At 36.6% G+C, this 16,884-nt stretch overlaps 2 protein-coding genes across 2 annotated transcripts in view; one reads left to right on the forward strand and one right to left on the reverse strand.

Moving 5' to 3' along the window:
• The window catches only part of LOC132910485 (glutamate receptor ionotropic, kainate 2), a 204,770-nt gene that overhangs the window by 152,124 nt on the left and 35,762 nt on the right, over window positions 1-16,884 (forward strand). The window contains exon 6 of the mRNA XM_060966221.1: window positions 8,873-9,040. Within this exon, the coding sequence (XP_060822204.1) occupies window positions 8,873-9,040 (168 nt within the window). The remainder of the gene's footprint in view (window positions 1-8,872; window positions 9,041-16,884) is intronic.
• LOC132910483 (uncharacterized) overlaps window positions 1-16,884 on the reverse strand; it is a 177,541-nt gene that overhangs the window by 101,531 nt on the left and 59,126 nt on the right. The window lies entirely within an intron of this gene.

Genomic DNA, 16,884 nt, shown 5'->3' on the forward strand with positions numbered 1-16,884 from the left:
TGAAGAAATTCTTCATATTTTTTTTTTTTTTTTTTATTCTTATCCAAGTGTTTAGAGATTCTTAACTATCTAATGTAGTAATTAAAATCTATTAAAAGTTGAAATCAGACCTGTGATTGATTTGACTTTAAGATTGACATCTTAAAAGTAAACATTACATGGGAATTGTATTAAGAACTTGTAATAATCTAGCTTGTCAGTTATTTAAATTCATCAAAATGCGCAAGCTAGGAACTTGTTAAACATTGAATGCCTCCTCGAACTTCCTGTAGATTATTGATAAATTGCTAGAACGCTGTCAAAACTCATTGAATATTAATGCATACTAAACTATGTAATGACTAAATTATAGTAGACCGCTGTTGGCACGTTGAAATTGTTTAATGGATAAAACAAAGTTAATAGCACGAAATATGTTAAACGTAACACTGAAATATTAGAGGTATTAAAACAAATATATGACTGTAATATAATCAATTTTTAATTTTAATTGGAGCTTTGCTATTTGATATATGAACCTTAAGTTAAATATGTACATCTAAACTTGTAATTTTATATTCTGTATATCAAAACGCAGACATTTCGTGATATTTCATATTCGAATGAACATAAACACTGTATTACACGTCATTGCACAGTATCAGAAAATTATGCGAACGTCAACTGAATATTGCATCTACTATTATACCTGTTAGCTATATCTATTTATTACAACTACGTGCCCTATCGTGAAGTTTCAACAATACATAAATATTTCTGTCCAACGGAGGATTCTTCGCATCAAATTACCATTTTCAGTCTCGAATAAACAGTAATAACCATCGTTCCCCAATTTATACTTTAAACGATCCTGGGAATAATTAGCAATTCGCAATTTGCTCCGCGCGCGAACAGACACAGCAGAGTGAACGCTGCCCGCCAGTCAGCAATAAGTGATAAAAAGTAAATAGCCTGTGTAACCTCGGTACAATTTATCTCGGCCGTGTCTAGCAGATTTCAATTTAGATCCATTAAAATGTAAATTAGAGACGGTATTTGTTCAGACGCTCGAGGTCGACGCTGGGCATTGTTCCCGCCCCCTGGTTTCCGTGTCCGATGCTACGCCCGCGGGTGGTTAGTGTTCGCCACCGAACAGGGATGAAGATTTGTCGCGGTGTTGAGCAACAACCCTTCCGGCCATTGATTTTTAATCGTTCTGCAACGTTGCTCGTTAGCCAGCCGCGACGTAATCGTATATTTATCGCGAGGATCTGAGCAAAACAAGTCGATCTTGTACGACCGATAACACGCGAAGCCACAAACAGCAACATATGTAGTTTAACACGTCTAGCGTTTTTATTTAAGAGTATAATATGCAGTTTATGAAGCCTGTTGTTCTCCATGGTACTCGATTTTCAATATTAATCAAAAGTTTAAGAACGTGCGATATTTTTCAGCAAAATTTTAGTATGTCAGTTGGTTGGACAAAATGTTTTTTGTGATATTCTGCAGAGTCACGGGACAGACGGAAAAATGGTGTTGCGTTGTTCCCTTGTCAGCTGCACGTGTTAACCATTGTACTAGTAATCGATAAACGACTCAGAAGGGAAATAATTGCTCTGTGATCGAGTGGCCAATCTCTATCGATAGGACGCGATAGTTAATACATGATTTTATGGAGCGTCGGTATTCTTGGAAATTGAATAATAATATCACAGCAATCCTAAAAAGTAAATATACATGTATGTAATTCATATACGACACTATATTCCCGTAATCTAGGAAATAATCTCGGATCACGTTCGAGAAACAAGCCAAGCGAGAAAGAGACTGGTATTACAGAACATTTAATCAAACTTTCATCGTTGATAAACCTATCGAATAATTTTCTCCCTCGATTTTTCCTGCGGGTCGAACAGTATTAAAACTCGATCCCCTTTATAAACAATGAAATTATCAATCGTTTGTTCACGAGCGAACACTTTCTCGGCGCTGATCGCTCGTTTCGGTCCAGTGTCAAGTAAATACCGCTCGATACTCATTACGTTGGCAATATCGTGCAACGTCATCATTCACTGGGATGAAAATCGAACGATAATTAGCGGTTCGTATGAACGCGTTAAACGGTTTGATTCAAGCTAACTAATATCAAAGAGACAAGGAGTTAATTGCCACGAGAATAAGCAAGCGATGTTTTTTTTAAAAGGAATGACTACAGATCGGTCTTTTAACGAGCTAGGTGTGCGGTAATTTAAAACTTTCGAAAAAAGTCGCCGGATGAAAGTATGAGGACGATATTGCAAGCGGACCACACAAAAGAGCGGACAGCGTGGAAATTAATTATAACGAATACCGCGTGATTATAGGAGTATTTCAACGTTCTCTGAATAGAATGTTGTGTATAAGGCGACAGTCTGGAAGTTAGGTATTTATTTTCATTTGTATCATGTAACTGGCCTTCCACCAGATCCTGCTGATCTCCTTAAAAAACTATTGGACTGATCCATTGACGCAGTTCGCGCTTAAGGACAAACAAAATTAATGACATTTTAATCATTGAGAAATTTGATTAACGAAGCACAGCCGATTAACCGTAGTGATGCTATTAAATTTCGTCGAATCGAAACAGATACATTGGACACGAGTCACGCGTCGTGTTGATATCGTCGATTGATGAACTTATAGAGAAAATAAAAGGCAGTACATAAAAAGGTAAAGCAAGAATAGAAAATAAACACTATCGCGTTTGTTTGCGAATAAATTAAACGGTGAATTAACTTGCGTTGATTAATAGGAAATTGTTTTTCAAACGTTAATTTAGCATCAAGAAAAACCGAGTTCAACGAATGAAAAAAGAAAAGAAAATCAAGTAGTTTGCTACGCTGCGCTGTTTCGATACATTTGGTTTTCAGTTTAAAAACTCCTCATTTGTCGAAAATTTGCTTTTCCATTAGTAGCCCGTTCAGTTTCTATTTTTCTCTCTAATCAACCTTGTTGCGAAGCATTGTGCACATGATATAACGTTTCTCGATATAGAACAGCTTCGGAGATGAATAAAAAAGGTGAAAGAAAAAACGAACTTAATTGCTCTTTATTACCGCATAGCATCTTTATTATCATAGTGCGGCAGTGCTCTTGCCGCACCAATAAAATCCACGGAGCAGATTTACACCGTCGTTAATTCAAACTGAAAATTCACGACAGAGAACAACTTCCGGCCCGTTCGCCATTTACGAAATTTATTAAAACGATTTCTTTCTTTTTTTTCATATTCTAACGCGCTATCTCGATGTTTTTTAAGTGAGAGCTCAACGAGTTATTCCCCACTGACAAGGAATATTACTCAATTAACGACTGAACTGCATAGATTTTTTATATGGTTTTAAAGGCACTATTAAAGAAACGCTATGAAATACACATTACAAATACATTGCAATAAGAGAAATATAATTAATTACAAGTTTTAATATGGGCATGGAAATAATCTTTTAAAAATAGCTGATGAGTTGAAATTTAATATTAAGACAATTATTAAGACAAAAAACTGAAACAGTGTTTAGCTCCAAAACTGACTGACAACACAATTTTGACATTAATTAAGAATGTATCGAGTTTTAAAATTGTTTATTTATAATAAATGAAAAATGTGATTTATTGCCTGTAGTCATCAAATTATTCCAGATGATGCTCGTTGTCGGTCAAAAAATCTTCATACACAGTATCTTCTCGAAACGTTTCGTTTCTCGTCGACGTCATGATGTCACGTAGCGAAGAATGTTTTACGCGAAACTGCACAAGAACGCGACGTTTCGCATTCAAAGTGTGTATGCGGCATTTTTATCTAACTCTCGAGGATGTTCTACTGCAAGACAAGTGAAGATTACGTATGTGATACGCGTGGCTTGGTGTAAATCACGGGAAACGATAGTTATCGATCGTCGGTTCACTCGATAGTCGCCTGCTTGCCTGTGTTGGGTACTTTTTATACATGACTAGCGCGAAAATTCTGCTGCTTTCGTTTGTCACGCTTTTGGTGCTAGTATGCCGAGTGACATTCCACGTCGCTAGTTCGACGGTGAGCGACATGGATTGAAAAGGAATTCTGATTTTGCATATCATGTGATATGAAATGTCCATTTCCTTCGGCAAAATAAATATGATTTTGCTGTTTCAAAATGAGCTTATTAATGTTGTAATGGGATATTAGGATTTCATATTATCTTAGTAAAATTTGTTACTATAAATAAACGAATAATGCTTTATTTCATAAGATTACCTTTAGTTATAGTTTTTGGAATTTTTTAAAATCTTCATACTGATATATATTATAATTATATAAATATGGTAGAAAATATGAGGTAGATTTTCAACGGTAAAAACATTTCGCAAACGCATATGAAGGATTTGTGGTCAGCTCTTTAATAATAAATAAATATTTTGTTACTTATTATATTATTATAAATTTTTATAAAACTTTTAAAGTCTTAGTTTACAAATATGAATCCTTCTATTCTTCTACTTCTATACACACAGATACATTTTTAACTACTACGTTATAATTTCAAGCATTTAGTATAAATATAATTATTTTTATTTTGCGCCTTTACATCATATTAGGCTTTCTTTCTTTGGTCGCGCATTTATTATTTTAAATAAATACCTAAACGCTCTTAACTAGCATATGTAATGTAAAATCTATTATTCACAGCGTGTAGTTCACATACGTGTAAGACGTATAGAAAAAAGGGCTTTAATCGGTCGAAACAGGAGAAGAGGTTCTATAAATTATCCAAACAGTTATTTCAAGTATCGTTCGCGGTGATCAAATTAATTACTGTTTTCATTAGATCGTGACGATCTATATTTTACAGTGATCTACTGAAATTGGAAGCGCGTCGACGAGTACTCCGTTGAAATTTATGTACATTCGACCTACTGATTAATGAACAATTACGCGAAATCAGCTGTTCATTATCTGTCAACCAGTATGTTAAAATGGTCATAATTCGATGAATAACGAGCACTCGTATCGACGGGGTCATTTTTCCTCGAAATTACCACTTTCCGTTCGGAATAACGGGTCTGTTAATTATGGAAGACCGGTCAAAGCACGATTTATTCCTGGTATGAAAAATATGCGTAAATACTTAGCGATGATTTAACTCTTCCTTCCTTACGAAAGTGCTCATAAATTAAATTACAACAAAATATATGTACCTAGTCCCAGAATAGCGTCATTTTTGCTTGAACAGTTTGCACTTAATATGTACCTACACAGAAATGTCTTCATGAAAATATTCGAAGACTTGCAGACACCTTTTATAAATACAAGTATATTATGTACGTTATATGTTTAAAATACTTTGGAACTTTATTGGCAGCGTGATAAGAATATCATTATCATATTGATAAGATTTGAAATAAATCTAAATATATATGTAGAAGCTATAGGGTATTTATGGCCTAAGCTTATACGTTTCATAGAAATTACAAAAGTATTTAAGCAGTCAATCATCCATTATGTTAATAAGCTTGAATATTCAGTGGGACTATCTGTAAGATTTATAATACGCTTAAGATCGTCTTTGGAGCTGTATATTAATTTTTTACTAAATGTACGTTTTACAATAAATATTTTATGCCGTCTGTATACATTTTCAGATTGGTATAAGTTTACTCATTATGATAGTAATGAAATTCCAAAATGTTCCAAACACACATGATATGAAAGATCGTAAAAATCTTCTATGGTAAATATTCAAATATTTTCGCAAGCCACTGTAGAACTAATGGCTGACCACATATTTCTTTGGGATAATTCGCATTATTCGCAAGGAACAAAGTGAAAGCAAGAAAATACGGCAGTATTGGTTGGGTAGACTGCTCGACGAACGGTAAAATGATGTTGCCCGAGGTGTAATGAATTAATAAACGAAATACCTGGCGTAAATAAGTTTCATGCAACGAACTGTAATTGCGCTTTGATGCCAGCTGTATTCAATGCGCGTATATTATTACCGATAAAATCATAGCGATTCTATTACATCGGTCTAATGATCGCCGACGCAATATACCGACAACGAAAAGGAGAAATAACATGGAAGCAGCGTTCCTCTGAAATTGAACAAACGCGACCGTTAATGGCGAACGACCCACCTACCAATCTATTAACCGTTAATCTTCCAAAAACGGGCGTTATTTATCGATAATGGCGAACGAACGACGTAGAAATATCAATCTATTAAACGTATATCTTTTGAAAATCGACGCGATGAATCAAAATTGGCAATCGGTTGGCCTACAAATATCAATCTATTAGCCTCATATCTTTCAAAAATCGATGCTATTAATTGATAATAACGACCGACCGACCTACCAGTATCAGGCTGTTGAGAGTATATTTTCCAAAAATTGATGCTGTTAATCACAATTGAAGACCGATTGGCCTAGCAATATCAATCTATTAGCCTCGTATTCTCCAACAATCGATGATATTAAAATCGATAATGGTGAACGATTTGCACCGCGTAATTGAAATGAGTGGAATTTAAGGGAAATGTGGAATATAAATGGGAGACGCGATGATACGACCGCGGCTAAATAACTCGATGGTAATAAGGAGTCAGAACTGGTGGCGCGGTGCTACGTCTACTAAACGCTAGTAATAAGAAGCTTAATGGCAGCGGGTACTATAACCACGATAACAATCATCATAACCGTAACAGGCATAATAACCGTAATGACCAGCGAGATGCGATAATACGTCGGCGTCGTAGAATTCGGGGGTCATGTCGAAATTTGTGGTCTCGAAATGCGAGACCGCGTCTATGCGAACGGCCATAACTTCGTGTCTTCCTGAATCAATGTTTCATGGAGCGAGCTTAATTCGGCGACAAGCATTTCATTGACTCATTAATGCGTGCTTCTTATTGTCTTTGATCCTTAAGATCAGTATTCGAGAAGATGATAAAATTATTTGCTGCATTTGGTTGACTCGAAATGATCATTTAGTTGGTGAAGTAATTTGTGGCACTATGGGAGATTATGTCGTTGAATATGAGATTGTTAGCCCGGGTGTTATGGAGGAAGATTTATTATATATGTCTACTGGAGATTATGTGTCATTGTTAAGGATTATTGTTCGGTAGCAAAGGACATTCATCTGATTTCGCTGTAGCAAAATTTAAGATTTCAGTAATCTTGATCAACTGATTGGTACTAGTTATGAACGGTAATTGTATTCTAAAACAAAATTTCTATATTGGTGAATTGATAATGAGTTGCATTCATAACTACATACGAACTTAAACCCACCATTAACAGCACAATAAATAACAACCAACCAACATCGTACAAATTCCCTTTATATCAGGAGGGAATGTCTACAATTTAGGTTTGCCAATTTGCCAATGTTCGAACAACCTAAATAAAAGTTAGCAACAGCTTCCAGCGATTTTCTTTCGGCACCACGGATCCTATTCAGATACGAAACTATTGAAATTCGTGTAATTTTATCGATCCGAAGCGAGAAAGGAAGGCCTGTGTGTGTCGCTGGAAGCAATATCACGACGTAAAGAATGAACGAACGTCCCGAGGCGAGGCGATGATCGATCACCGGTTCGAATCGATCGGCCACGGTGTCTGGTGTATCGCGAGGCTAGTCGATCGTTCGATTGTAGGGGACAGCGGATCGAGAACCGGCAAACTTATCTATCCCGGCCAGGACACAGGACAAAGGATAATAAATGGTCGTGGCTGGCTGCTTGAGCATTCGAAAAGGTGGACGCGGCACAGAGTTGTGCTTTGAGGCTGGCCGACTTTAAATCACGCTGGCTGCCACTACGATGTAGATAGCTCGGTGAAGAAGCTGCTCGCTCCATTCCGCACTCGAGATATCTCTATTTCTGTTGATAGGCGTCGCGTGTCCGGCCAAGTAATATCTGTCCTGGAAAGCGTAGCCGGACACGTGATTACGGATTGAGTTATGCGAGAGAGAGAGAATTGAATCGAACGATGACACGGCGATCATGAAAGGGTGATTCTTTTGACTCTCTCTCTCTCTCTCTCTCTCTCTCTCTCTCTCTCTCTCAGAATGTTATTGATTTACGAATAGACGGGTGTTTAGCCATTTATGGGTAATGTGGAGGCACAAAGAAATAAGCCACATATTATTCCGGAATATGTGTATAATGATATTAAATGACAATTTTAAGAACTTTGAAATACTTAAGTCTTGACAAAAGTTAAATCTTAACGAAAGGTGTTTGCCAGTTGATATTTTGCTTCTACGTGTCTATTTGTTTCACTATCCCTTTCAAACATAGCAACCAACATTTGCAAAAATTAACCTGCCATGGAGTAAAACGCTGTATCTTTCGAAGGAAATGGGAAGAAATCCTAAATTAACGTAGTGCAGCTCTGAATGAGGCTAAAGGTTCTTATGTACTCAAAGATATCTTAAATTAGATGTATCTATCCTTCACATTGATAAATCTTGCGATTTTACAGTTACGTTTGTCGTTTATATCGAATATGTAATATATTTTACAAGGAATACAAGTTTTCACAATCAGAAAATAAAATTTCTTTTATTTTTATTTTTCAAGCATTAATGAAGTTTTTCTCGCCACATTAAGGTTATAGAAATTATTCGACCATATGTATGTATCTTCGATCTGGAACGACAATAATTCCAAGTATCGGAAATATGACAATTTTCCCCATCCGCAGATATAGAAGCTTCTATAAATCTCAGGATTCCTGGCAAACGTCTAGTGTGGACGGTGATATTAAACGTTTATCGCGGGGAGGCAATAAAATTCTTGGTCGAGCAGCATGCAAAAAGTCGGCAATCGGTTCAAGAAATTCATAAAGTGAACCGAATTCCTTGCAGGACCTACACAGCGTCGATCTGGAGGAATTCAAGCACGGCGGGACCAATATCACTGCCTTTCGATTAGTGGATCCAGAGAAGCAAGATATACAGAAAGTCGTGCAAGATTGGATTTACGGCGAGAAGCGTTATAATCGAGAACTCGATATGGGACAGAGTTCCAACAAGGTACGACAATATATCGCTTAATATTACGTATTAATTCGAATAATTGTCATTGGTTATACATAGAAACGATTGATCGAGTTAGTAAATTTCGAATATTCATCATATTGGATATACAGGGTGCGCCGTTAGAATCCGGACAAAAGAAGTTTTGTGCAGAAAGTTGTTTATTTAAGTCAATACACAAAAACACATGAAAATGTTGTTATATCTCATTTAAAGGGTCCTTGCTGAGAACTTTTATTCTATGTAACCACCCTCTGCCTCTATGACCTGCTCTATTCTTGCTCTAAAGCGCGAGCACGCTGACTTCAACTGGTCGCGTTTAATTGTCGCGAATTCTGACTCGATAGCAGCTCGTAGGGAGTTGACGTTGGGGTGCCTGCATTTATTAGTTTGTCTCTCGATAACGCCCCACACGTAATAGTCCAATGGGTTTAGGTCGGGACTGTTAGGAGGCCAGAAATCTTTCGACCAAAACATGTCCACATTGTCAGAGAGCCAATTTTGAACAAGATGACTTGTGTGAGCAGGTGCGCCATCTTGTTGAAATAAATACGGCCTTCCAGAAGCCGTAATTTCCATCCACGGCTTTATTACTGTCTTCAGGACCTCCAAATAAACCTCCTTTGTGATTCTTTCGCCTTTTTGGAAGAAGTGCGGAGGCATGACGTCGCCCTCACTTGAGACAACGCTGAACTTTTCTCGCCGGAGAAGGAGAACCCTTCTCGAACCACTCTGAGGCTGCGTATCTCTTAGCAATGTCGTATACCGTCGATCTTGGGTAGCTAAAGAATTTTATAATTTCGACCGGCGTTCTCCCGGCGCGAAGACTTTCTATAATCGCCGCTCTTCTATCGTATTCCGGGTTTTGCTTAACGAGTTCTGTCATTTTGAGGTTATAGAAGACTTATTGACATATTTAACTAACTTCAGAGTCAATCAGCACAAACATCTGAATTCTAATATGGTGGGAACTACAAATTGAATTCTGTCCGAATTCTAACGGCGCACCCTGTATTTCTACTATCCGCGGAGAGATTGATTTTCACGATAATTAAATTTTTCATCATCAATTTCATCCTGTATTAGTTCGGTCGTTTAAACATAGCGGTAATAATTTAAAATCGTGTATAACCATTTGCAACGTTTATCGAAATTTAATTAGTTCATTCTATTTTATTTGAGACCCATTCTGATTTTGATATTATATTCGTTTGTATGATTGAAGAACATTCCCGCAACACGGGACGTTTAACAGAAGTACGCCGCGTACAAATTCGTTGAGTTGAAAGCGGTTGTTTGTTTTCTCATGGCGCGGCAGCGCGCATAACGTAAGCGCGTTACGCCGACGGAGCACAGACAAAATTTCAGCGTACACGCGTGCGAACTTAATTAGCGCCGCGACGCGCTGCGTCGCGGCGCGTCGCCTCGCCGGCGCGAAAGATTTTAACAGTTACAGGCTTGTGGTGTCGATGTAATTTTCTCGCTGAACGAGCCTGCTCGAACTCATCAGACCTGTCCCGTATGCATGCAAATGCATAGATTGTTCCGCGTCGCACCAACGGAACATACTAGCCGCTTGCCGCCGCTTTGCCCGTTGTAATAACACTCTAATTTTACATTCTTCCCGCACAAGCCAGCTTGACAGCTACATCGATCTTCCTCCAACTCGCGGAACGTTCCGCTACAAATGCAGCGGGTGTTACCCGTACGCTTGTTCACGTTTGACCGAGAATAAGCTGGAATGTGCTACATAATTCGATATTTCGCCTTTCGAAAACTTCGAAAAGTGCCACGGGAAATTGAATTTCTGATATATAACGTGTATAGGTGAAATGTTGGAAAAATGAAAGTATTGAGAAGATGAAACCGCGATTAGTTTCCCGTTGAATTATTTTGCCAAAGTGGATATATTTTACAAAATTTTGGGTAATAAATAAGTAATTTATTTGCATTAGTTTGGAATTTGACACTTTTTGATTTAGTCATCGAGAGAGTAGTGTGTAATGCGAACGTGATTTATTATTTCGATGGAATCTAGTTGTTATTAGAAGCTTCTTGATAATATTGGGAGATTATAATAGAAGAATGTCTTATAACTTGTATGTTATTAATTAATAAATTATATCACATAAGAGGGAACAGGTCTAAGGGAATTTGTGTATGTGATACATGTTTTATACAATTTCCAAGTGATCAACTACATACTTCAGTCAAAGCTTTCTTCAAGTTCCTATAGAGAACTCTGCAGATTGTATTCTCTAATACAATGTTCTATTTGTGAGAGTTTTACACAATTACTTACAAATTTTTTAAACCAATTGGTTGGTTAAACTTATAGGCAATACTGCACTGTAATATTAAGGAAGCTTCTCTTCTACAAGAATTTGAAATTGAAACAACGTGACGTTAGAGAAATGTAACGGTTCCTCGTGATTATGTGATTTCTATATAAAATAAGAATTAAATGTAGAGAATTAAAATCATGGAACATATCTGTCTCTTTCAAACAGAGAAAAGAAACTTTAAAACATTCGCAGTTAAACCTCTTTGATATTTTAGTTAATTTAAATTAGTTACTCCACTTACTTTCATAAATTTACATTGGAATATAACTTCTTTTGTAAAGCTTCATTATGAAACAGGGAAGAAAACTGTTCAAGCAACGATTATAAAACTTTACAATGTGAACATTTCTTTCCACTGATTTCAATTTTTTTAATCGTCGACCTTCTTGCAAGACAATATGAAATATTTGTTTTTCACTGTTGTTATCGCCACAAGAGATTTTAAATACCCCTGAAACCTCTTTATCGTGACCCTTGTTTGACTTTCCGACTTGTAACGGTCTTGATTCCCTCAAGTTCCGAAACAAAGTCGCTTTCAACTTTCTGCTCTGTGGAACCCACATAAATAAGTCGACAGTCGACTTCCTTTCAGTGAAACGGCGGATCCGGAAGAATCCGGTGCATAAAAAACTTTGTCCTGCAAATTACAAAGCTCAAACTTCTTATACACTACCCACTGTTTTACAGGTAACAAATCTTGGACGTAGATAATGCAACTTTTCGAAAACCGCTGTTAAATTTGCCTGGTGTTACGTTGACTTCTACTACTTATTTATTATGCAGCCTCCAAATTTATTGGTTTAAAACTTTCAATTTGAAAATTATTATTGCACTTTCTTCCACAGTAATTGAAATGTATGACGAAATTTCCTAATTGTATACAATTTTTGCCCATCTTTTTTCTTTTTTTTTAATGAAATCGCAACGTTATTTCAATAATTCATTTTCCAAAGATATTTCTCGAGATACACGCATATTTAGTTAATTCATATATTTGCAAATACGAATAAAGAAAAAGAATCTAAATTTATACTTTTTAAAATATTTTTACATATTATATGCATTTTATACAAATTTTCACATGTAAATTTCCCATATACATATGTATATATACGTGCAAATCGTGTCGACGTCTATATTACATTACGTTGAAATATGAGTTCAGAAGATACATCGAATTTCATTGTGAATAAATATTTTGCGATTTAAATGTTTTATCTTGCGAAAGTAAGATATTATTATTGCTTTCTGGCTAATAAATTTATCGCTTAAGGCATTAATTTCATTTTAGAAACTTTTTCAATTTCAAATATTTTATAAATTTTATTTTACGTAAAGGTACATGTAAAACTTTATAATTCGCGAAAAAGAAATGTAGGGAGCGAACGCTGTTTCTAGTTACAATACTTCTATAGGTCAACCTAATTCGTAGCCAATTTCACTGCGGTATTCGATTGATCGCGCGAATTTCGTCGCGGAAATTGCCTATGCAATTTACCTACTTCCTCCGTGTGTTCCTCATTCTGCTGCATATAAACCCGCTAACGAAATGACATCGTATTACGTGTACGAGTATATATGTGTGATCCCCTGAATCCATATGTACGTACACAGCGAACGCACATGCACACTCGCTAGTATTCCCATTAGGTATCCCTATTTTCTCTGTTTGCTTCGATTGGTGAAATGCGACTAGGGAAATTATTAAAACGATTGATGATACAATTGAACGTAGAAGTTGGCTGCTAAAATTTTTAGCCTGTCGTATTCGCCAGTTCATTCGACATTTTATTCAAACTATTTTGCAATTGTAAGTAACAAAATGTTCCAAAATTTGTTCCAAGTATTTTATGCTGTTTAATATGAAGGTAGAAATTTATTTCGTTCGAATTTTTGCTCACAGCAATAAAGATAAAACGTGAGTAGTAAATGAAAAGGAATTAAAATTTTTTAAAAAGGGTATTGTGTTTGTCATATATTACTCAAATTTAATTTGATTTTCAATTCTTTCATGAATAAATACTTTTATATTATATGGAAATAAATTTTATTTTACGAGTTATTGATTATAGAAACTCATCTTTTCTTTTTTTTTCTTTTTTATAGAGAAAGTATAGTGCATTAAAAATCATCCAGTAGCTTTAACATTAATATTATTATGTTACTGGACTATTATGAATTTCGTGTTATCTTTTAATAATTGAAATCGTACTATCATTTTTTTTATTGTTTTCCGAATATAATATATTCTTCAAAGTTCATATTTGTTTAATCATCTTTCGAATATAAAAAATTCTTGGAGTCTTCTAATTATTCTATTTCATCCTCTATACATTTCATTATTGTTCCACTTCATTATCATAATTTTTCTCGCATGAGATAATCGCCAACGTTCAGCTACAATCCAAACAAGTTCAGGACGAAAGTTACGTTCCTAATTGTTAGTCGTTCGACCGATTCGTGAGCCTGCATCACGGAGGCAGATTATATCATTGCGCGCATCTGGCACGGCACCAACCGCGGAAAAGTTGAGCAGCAAATCTGAACGTTCGGTCATCTCGTGGGAAGCAACATCTGCCACAACTGAAACCAGCTTTCACTCCCTTAAAAAGGTTAAATTGCATCGACGCCCTCGCGCGTTCGCGCGAACTTCGCCGTAACTTTTTTGTCGACGCACATTATATGACGAGCGTGGATATGGATGAATTTAATGGAAGATCCGCAACTCTGCATTTCCGGATCATAAGGAGCTAGGAAAAAGATTGAAAATAAGCGCAATCATAGATCATAGATTATAATTTAATTCGGAATGTAGTAGCTTTAATTTAGAATATATTTGCTGATAGCTATAATACGTTAAATGTTATCGTATATATTTTATGTCTTTCATGACAAATTTTAAATGAAGAAAATTTTCTAATAAACTGACTCTAACAATTTTCTAATAAACGCTCCACTAAACTGACTAAACTATCGACGAAATATTACAAATAGTCGAGTTCCACCTAAAAATTGATGTAAATACGTAACGAGAGGAAGAAAATATATATTTTACTGTTATTTCATTATTTCGTCATGAATGCAATTTATGCCTTCGTGTAGAATATTTCCTTCCAAACTTCCAAGCTTTCACAGATGCATCATGGTAATGCATTTTAACGTTTGAAAGTATACAAATCTTATTTACTAAAATCCAATTTCATTTAGTCTTCTCCAGCTTAATATTTTGTTATTCGTACCACTTTTCCGTGCAAGTGACTCTCAATTACAAGATTGAATAAAATATTCCGAAGGTATCTCAACTTAGAAAGAAGGTTGCCCTTTGGATAAGGGTAGGTATCACGTGGGACCGACAGAAACGCAGAAAATAAGATCACAGGCTCACCTATGAAAACGCAAACAATTGAACGAGATCAGCGGCCCAAGGAGCAGTTAAATAATGGAGGCTGGAACCGCTGGAAGGCACCCCGGGGCATTCTAAGGTTGCCGAGCTTTATATCTTTTTACCTACGGTCTCTCTGCCTTTCCTATACCCTCCATTCATTTCTTTTCCCCGTGGAGAAGGCCACGCTTGTTTGATCCCTGACCCGTTCATAACGCGGAGGAAACGACCCGGCGGAAGTCAACGATGGGTGCACTTGAGGATGCACTTTTTTCGCCGGGACTTCGTTAAATTCGGATCCTTCGTAACCGTTTTGGAGAGACAACGTTTTGACAAGTAAATCGGCTAGCGTCTCATCGCTATTCCCTTACTCGCGAGGAACGGATAGAACCGACGAGGAATCGATTCTTGCCACGCACCCGGAAGCCACAATAAAAAGGCACGTCGCGGTGACTTACAAAGGCTCTTTTTGTGAGACAAGCCAATCCATGGCTGGATTCGTTGCATTCTCGTCCCGAGGAATTTATTACGGATCGTGTTTAGCATTGTGAAATAAAAATCTGGCGAAGAAAGTGGAGAAGATTAAGACGAAGCTCGGACCTTATGAACGAAATATTTTATAATTCTGACGTTGACCTTCAAATGTATCACTTTTTAGATATATGATACGGTATTTCGAAACTATTAATTTATGTAAGAAAATCCTTAAAAAATAATTGTATATTTCATTTCTTTTCTATAATATTTTTCACTTGAGTAAAAACTGTAGTGCACTTGTAACGTACATATAAACAGATAATCGTTAACGTAAATATCGTGTCCTCCCCTGTAACTATACAATTGCCTATAATACTACATCGATAAAAATTAATCAACCATGATACGTTTTTGAAATATCGATATTGAAATGCATCGTTAAAGAAAGTAGGAAATAATTTGCCCTAGCTAACAGGTCATTCATTACTGTGATCAAGAGGGCCACGTTATACGTGGTAAAAGTCGCGAAAGAGATATTCAAGTGGAAGACCACGAGCGAACTTACTCCGGTAGCTGTGCTTCATAACCGAACTGATTTATTCATTGAACATTCGAAGAAGTTCCAGAGCAGGCCGGGAGTTCCAGCTCGTGACAGCGAGACAGAAAGTACCAGGGGAGAACGTACCCGGTGAAATTTGTATTCTCTCTACGTACAATTAACCCGATTTATTTCGCTAGAGCTTCTTTCTGCACTGCCCTCTCTATTTTAGGGAAAAATCCACCCTAAAAGGAAGCTAGAAAAGTTAAAAAAAAATCTAAAAAGAAACGAAACAGGAAAGCTCTGTAATTTCCATGGAGCAGAGAGTCGAACGAAGTATTTCGATTTCGAGTAGACGTAGCGAACGGTTCAACGAATACGAAATCGCGTTTATTGTTCGTCGTAATTCAGCTCAATTACACGGTAACAGAAAGTTGTTAGTCGTGAAATGGAAAAAGAGTGAAGGCAGAATAATTAGAGCAGGGAGAAGGAAGGAACATTAGGGATCTTGGATGAAAACGAGCAACGAAGGCTAGCATGAGTTGCATTAGCGATTCCGTACGAGTCGTTGGCTAGGAGAGCGGCGACGAGTATGTAAATACGCGTGCACATGGATGCAAGAAAATTGAGCGGATGTGAGTAAATGATGGTACGTGACCGATCTTAGGAGCGTTCGAAAGAGAAGAAATCTCGCGGCTAGAAGGAGGCGGAGGCTTGCGTAGCAATCAGCTTCGGAGATGATGCACCGACTACGAGAGAAAAGTTCGTGTTTTTTGCGCTGCGAAATAATTTTTGTTAACACAGTAGCAATAGTTGATTTTATGCCGAGTTTATGACACAAACGTGATTTTTCTGTTATTTAATTTTAGACTTTTAAAGTTTTAAATTTTCTATATGCAATTTTACTAGATGAGAAACTTGTAAAAGGTAACTCGTATACCAGTAATTCTTTATTAATCAGCGCTCAATCACCCCTGTCAGGATAAGTTTTTCGTACATCTTATTCCCTTACAAAGAGAACGAAGATGCGGATGTAACACTTTTCACACCTTGACAGTATGGGAAACATAATAGAGCAGACATTAAACTTGGTAGAAAT

Source organism: Bombus pascuorum, chromosome 9 (assembly GCF_905332965.1).
Source record: "Bombus pascuorum chromosome 9, iyBomPasc1.1, whole genome shotgun sequence".
Classification (NCBI taxonomy): Eukaryota; Metazoa; Arthropoda; class Insecta; order Hymenoptera; family Apidae; genus Bombus; species Bombus pascuorum.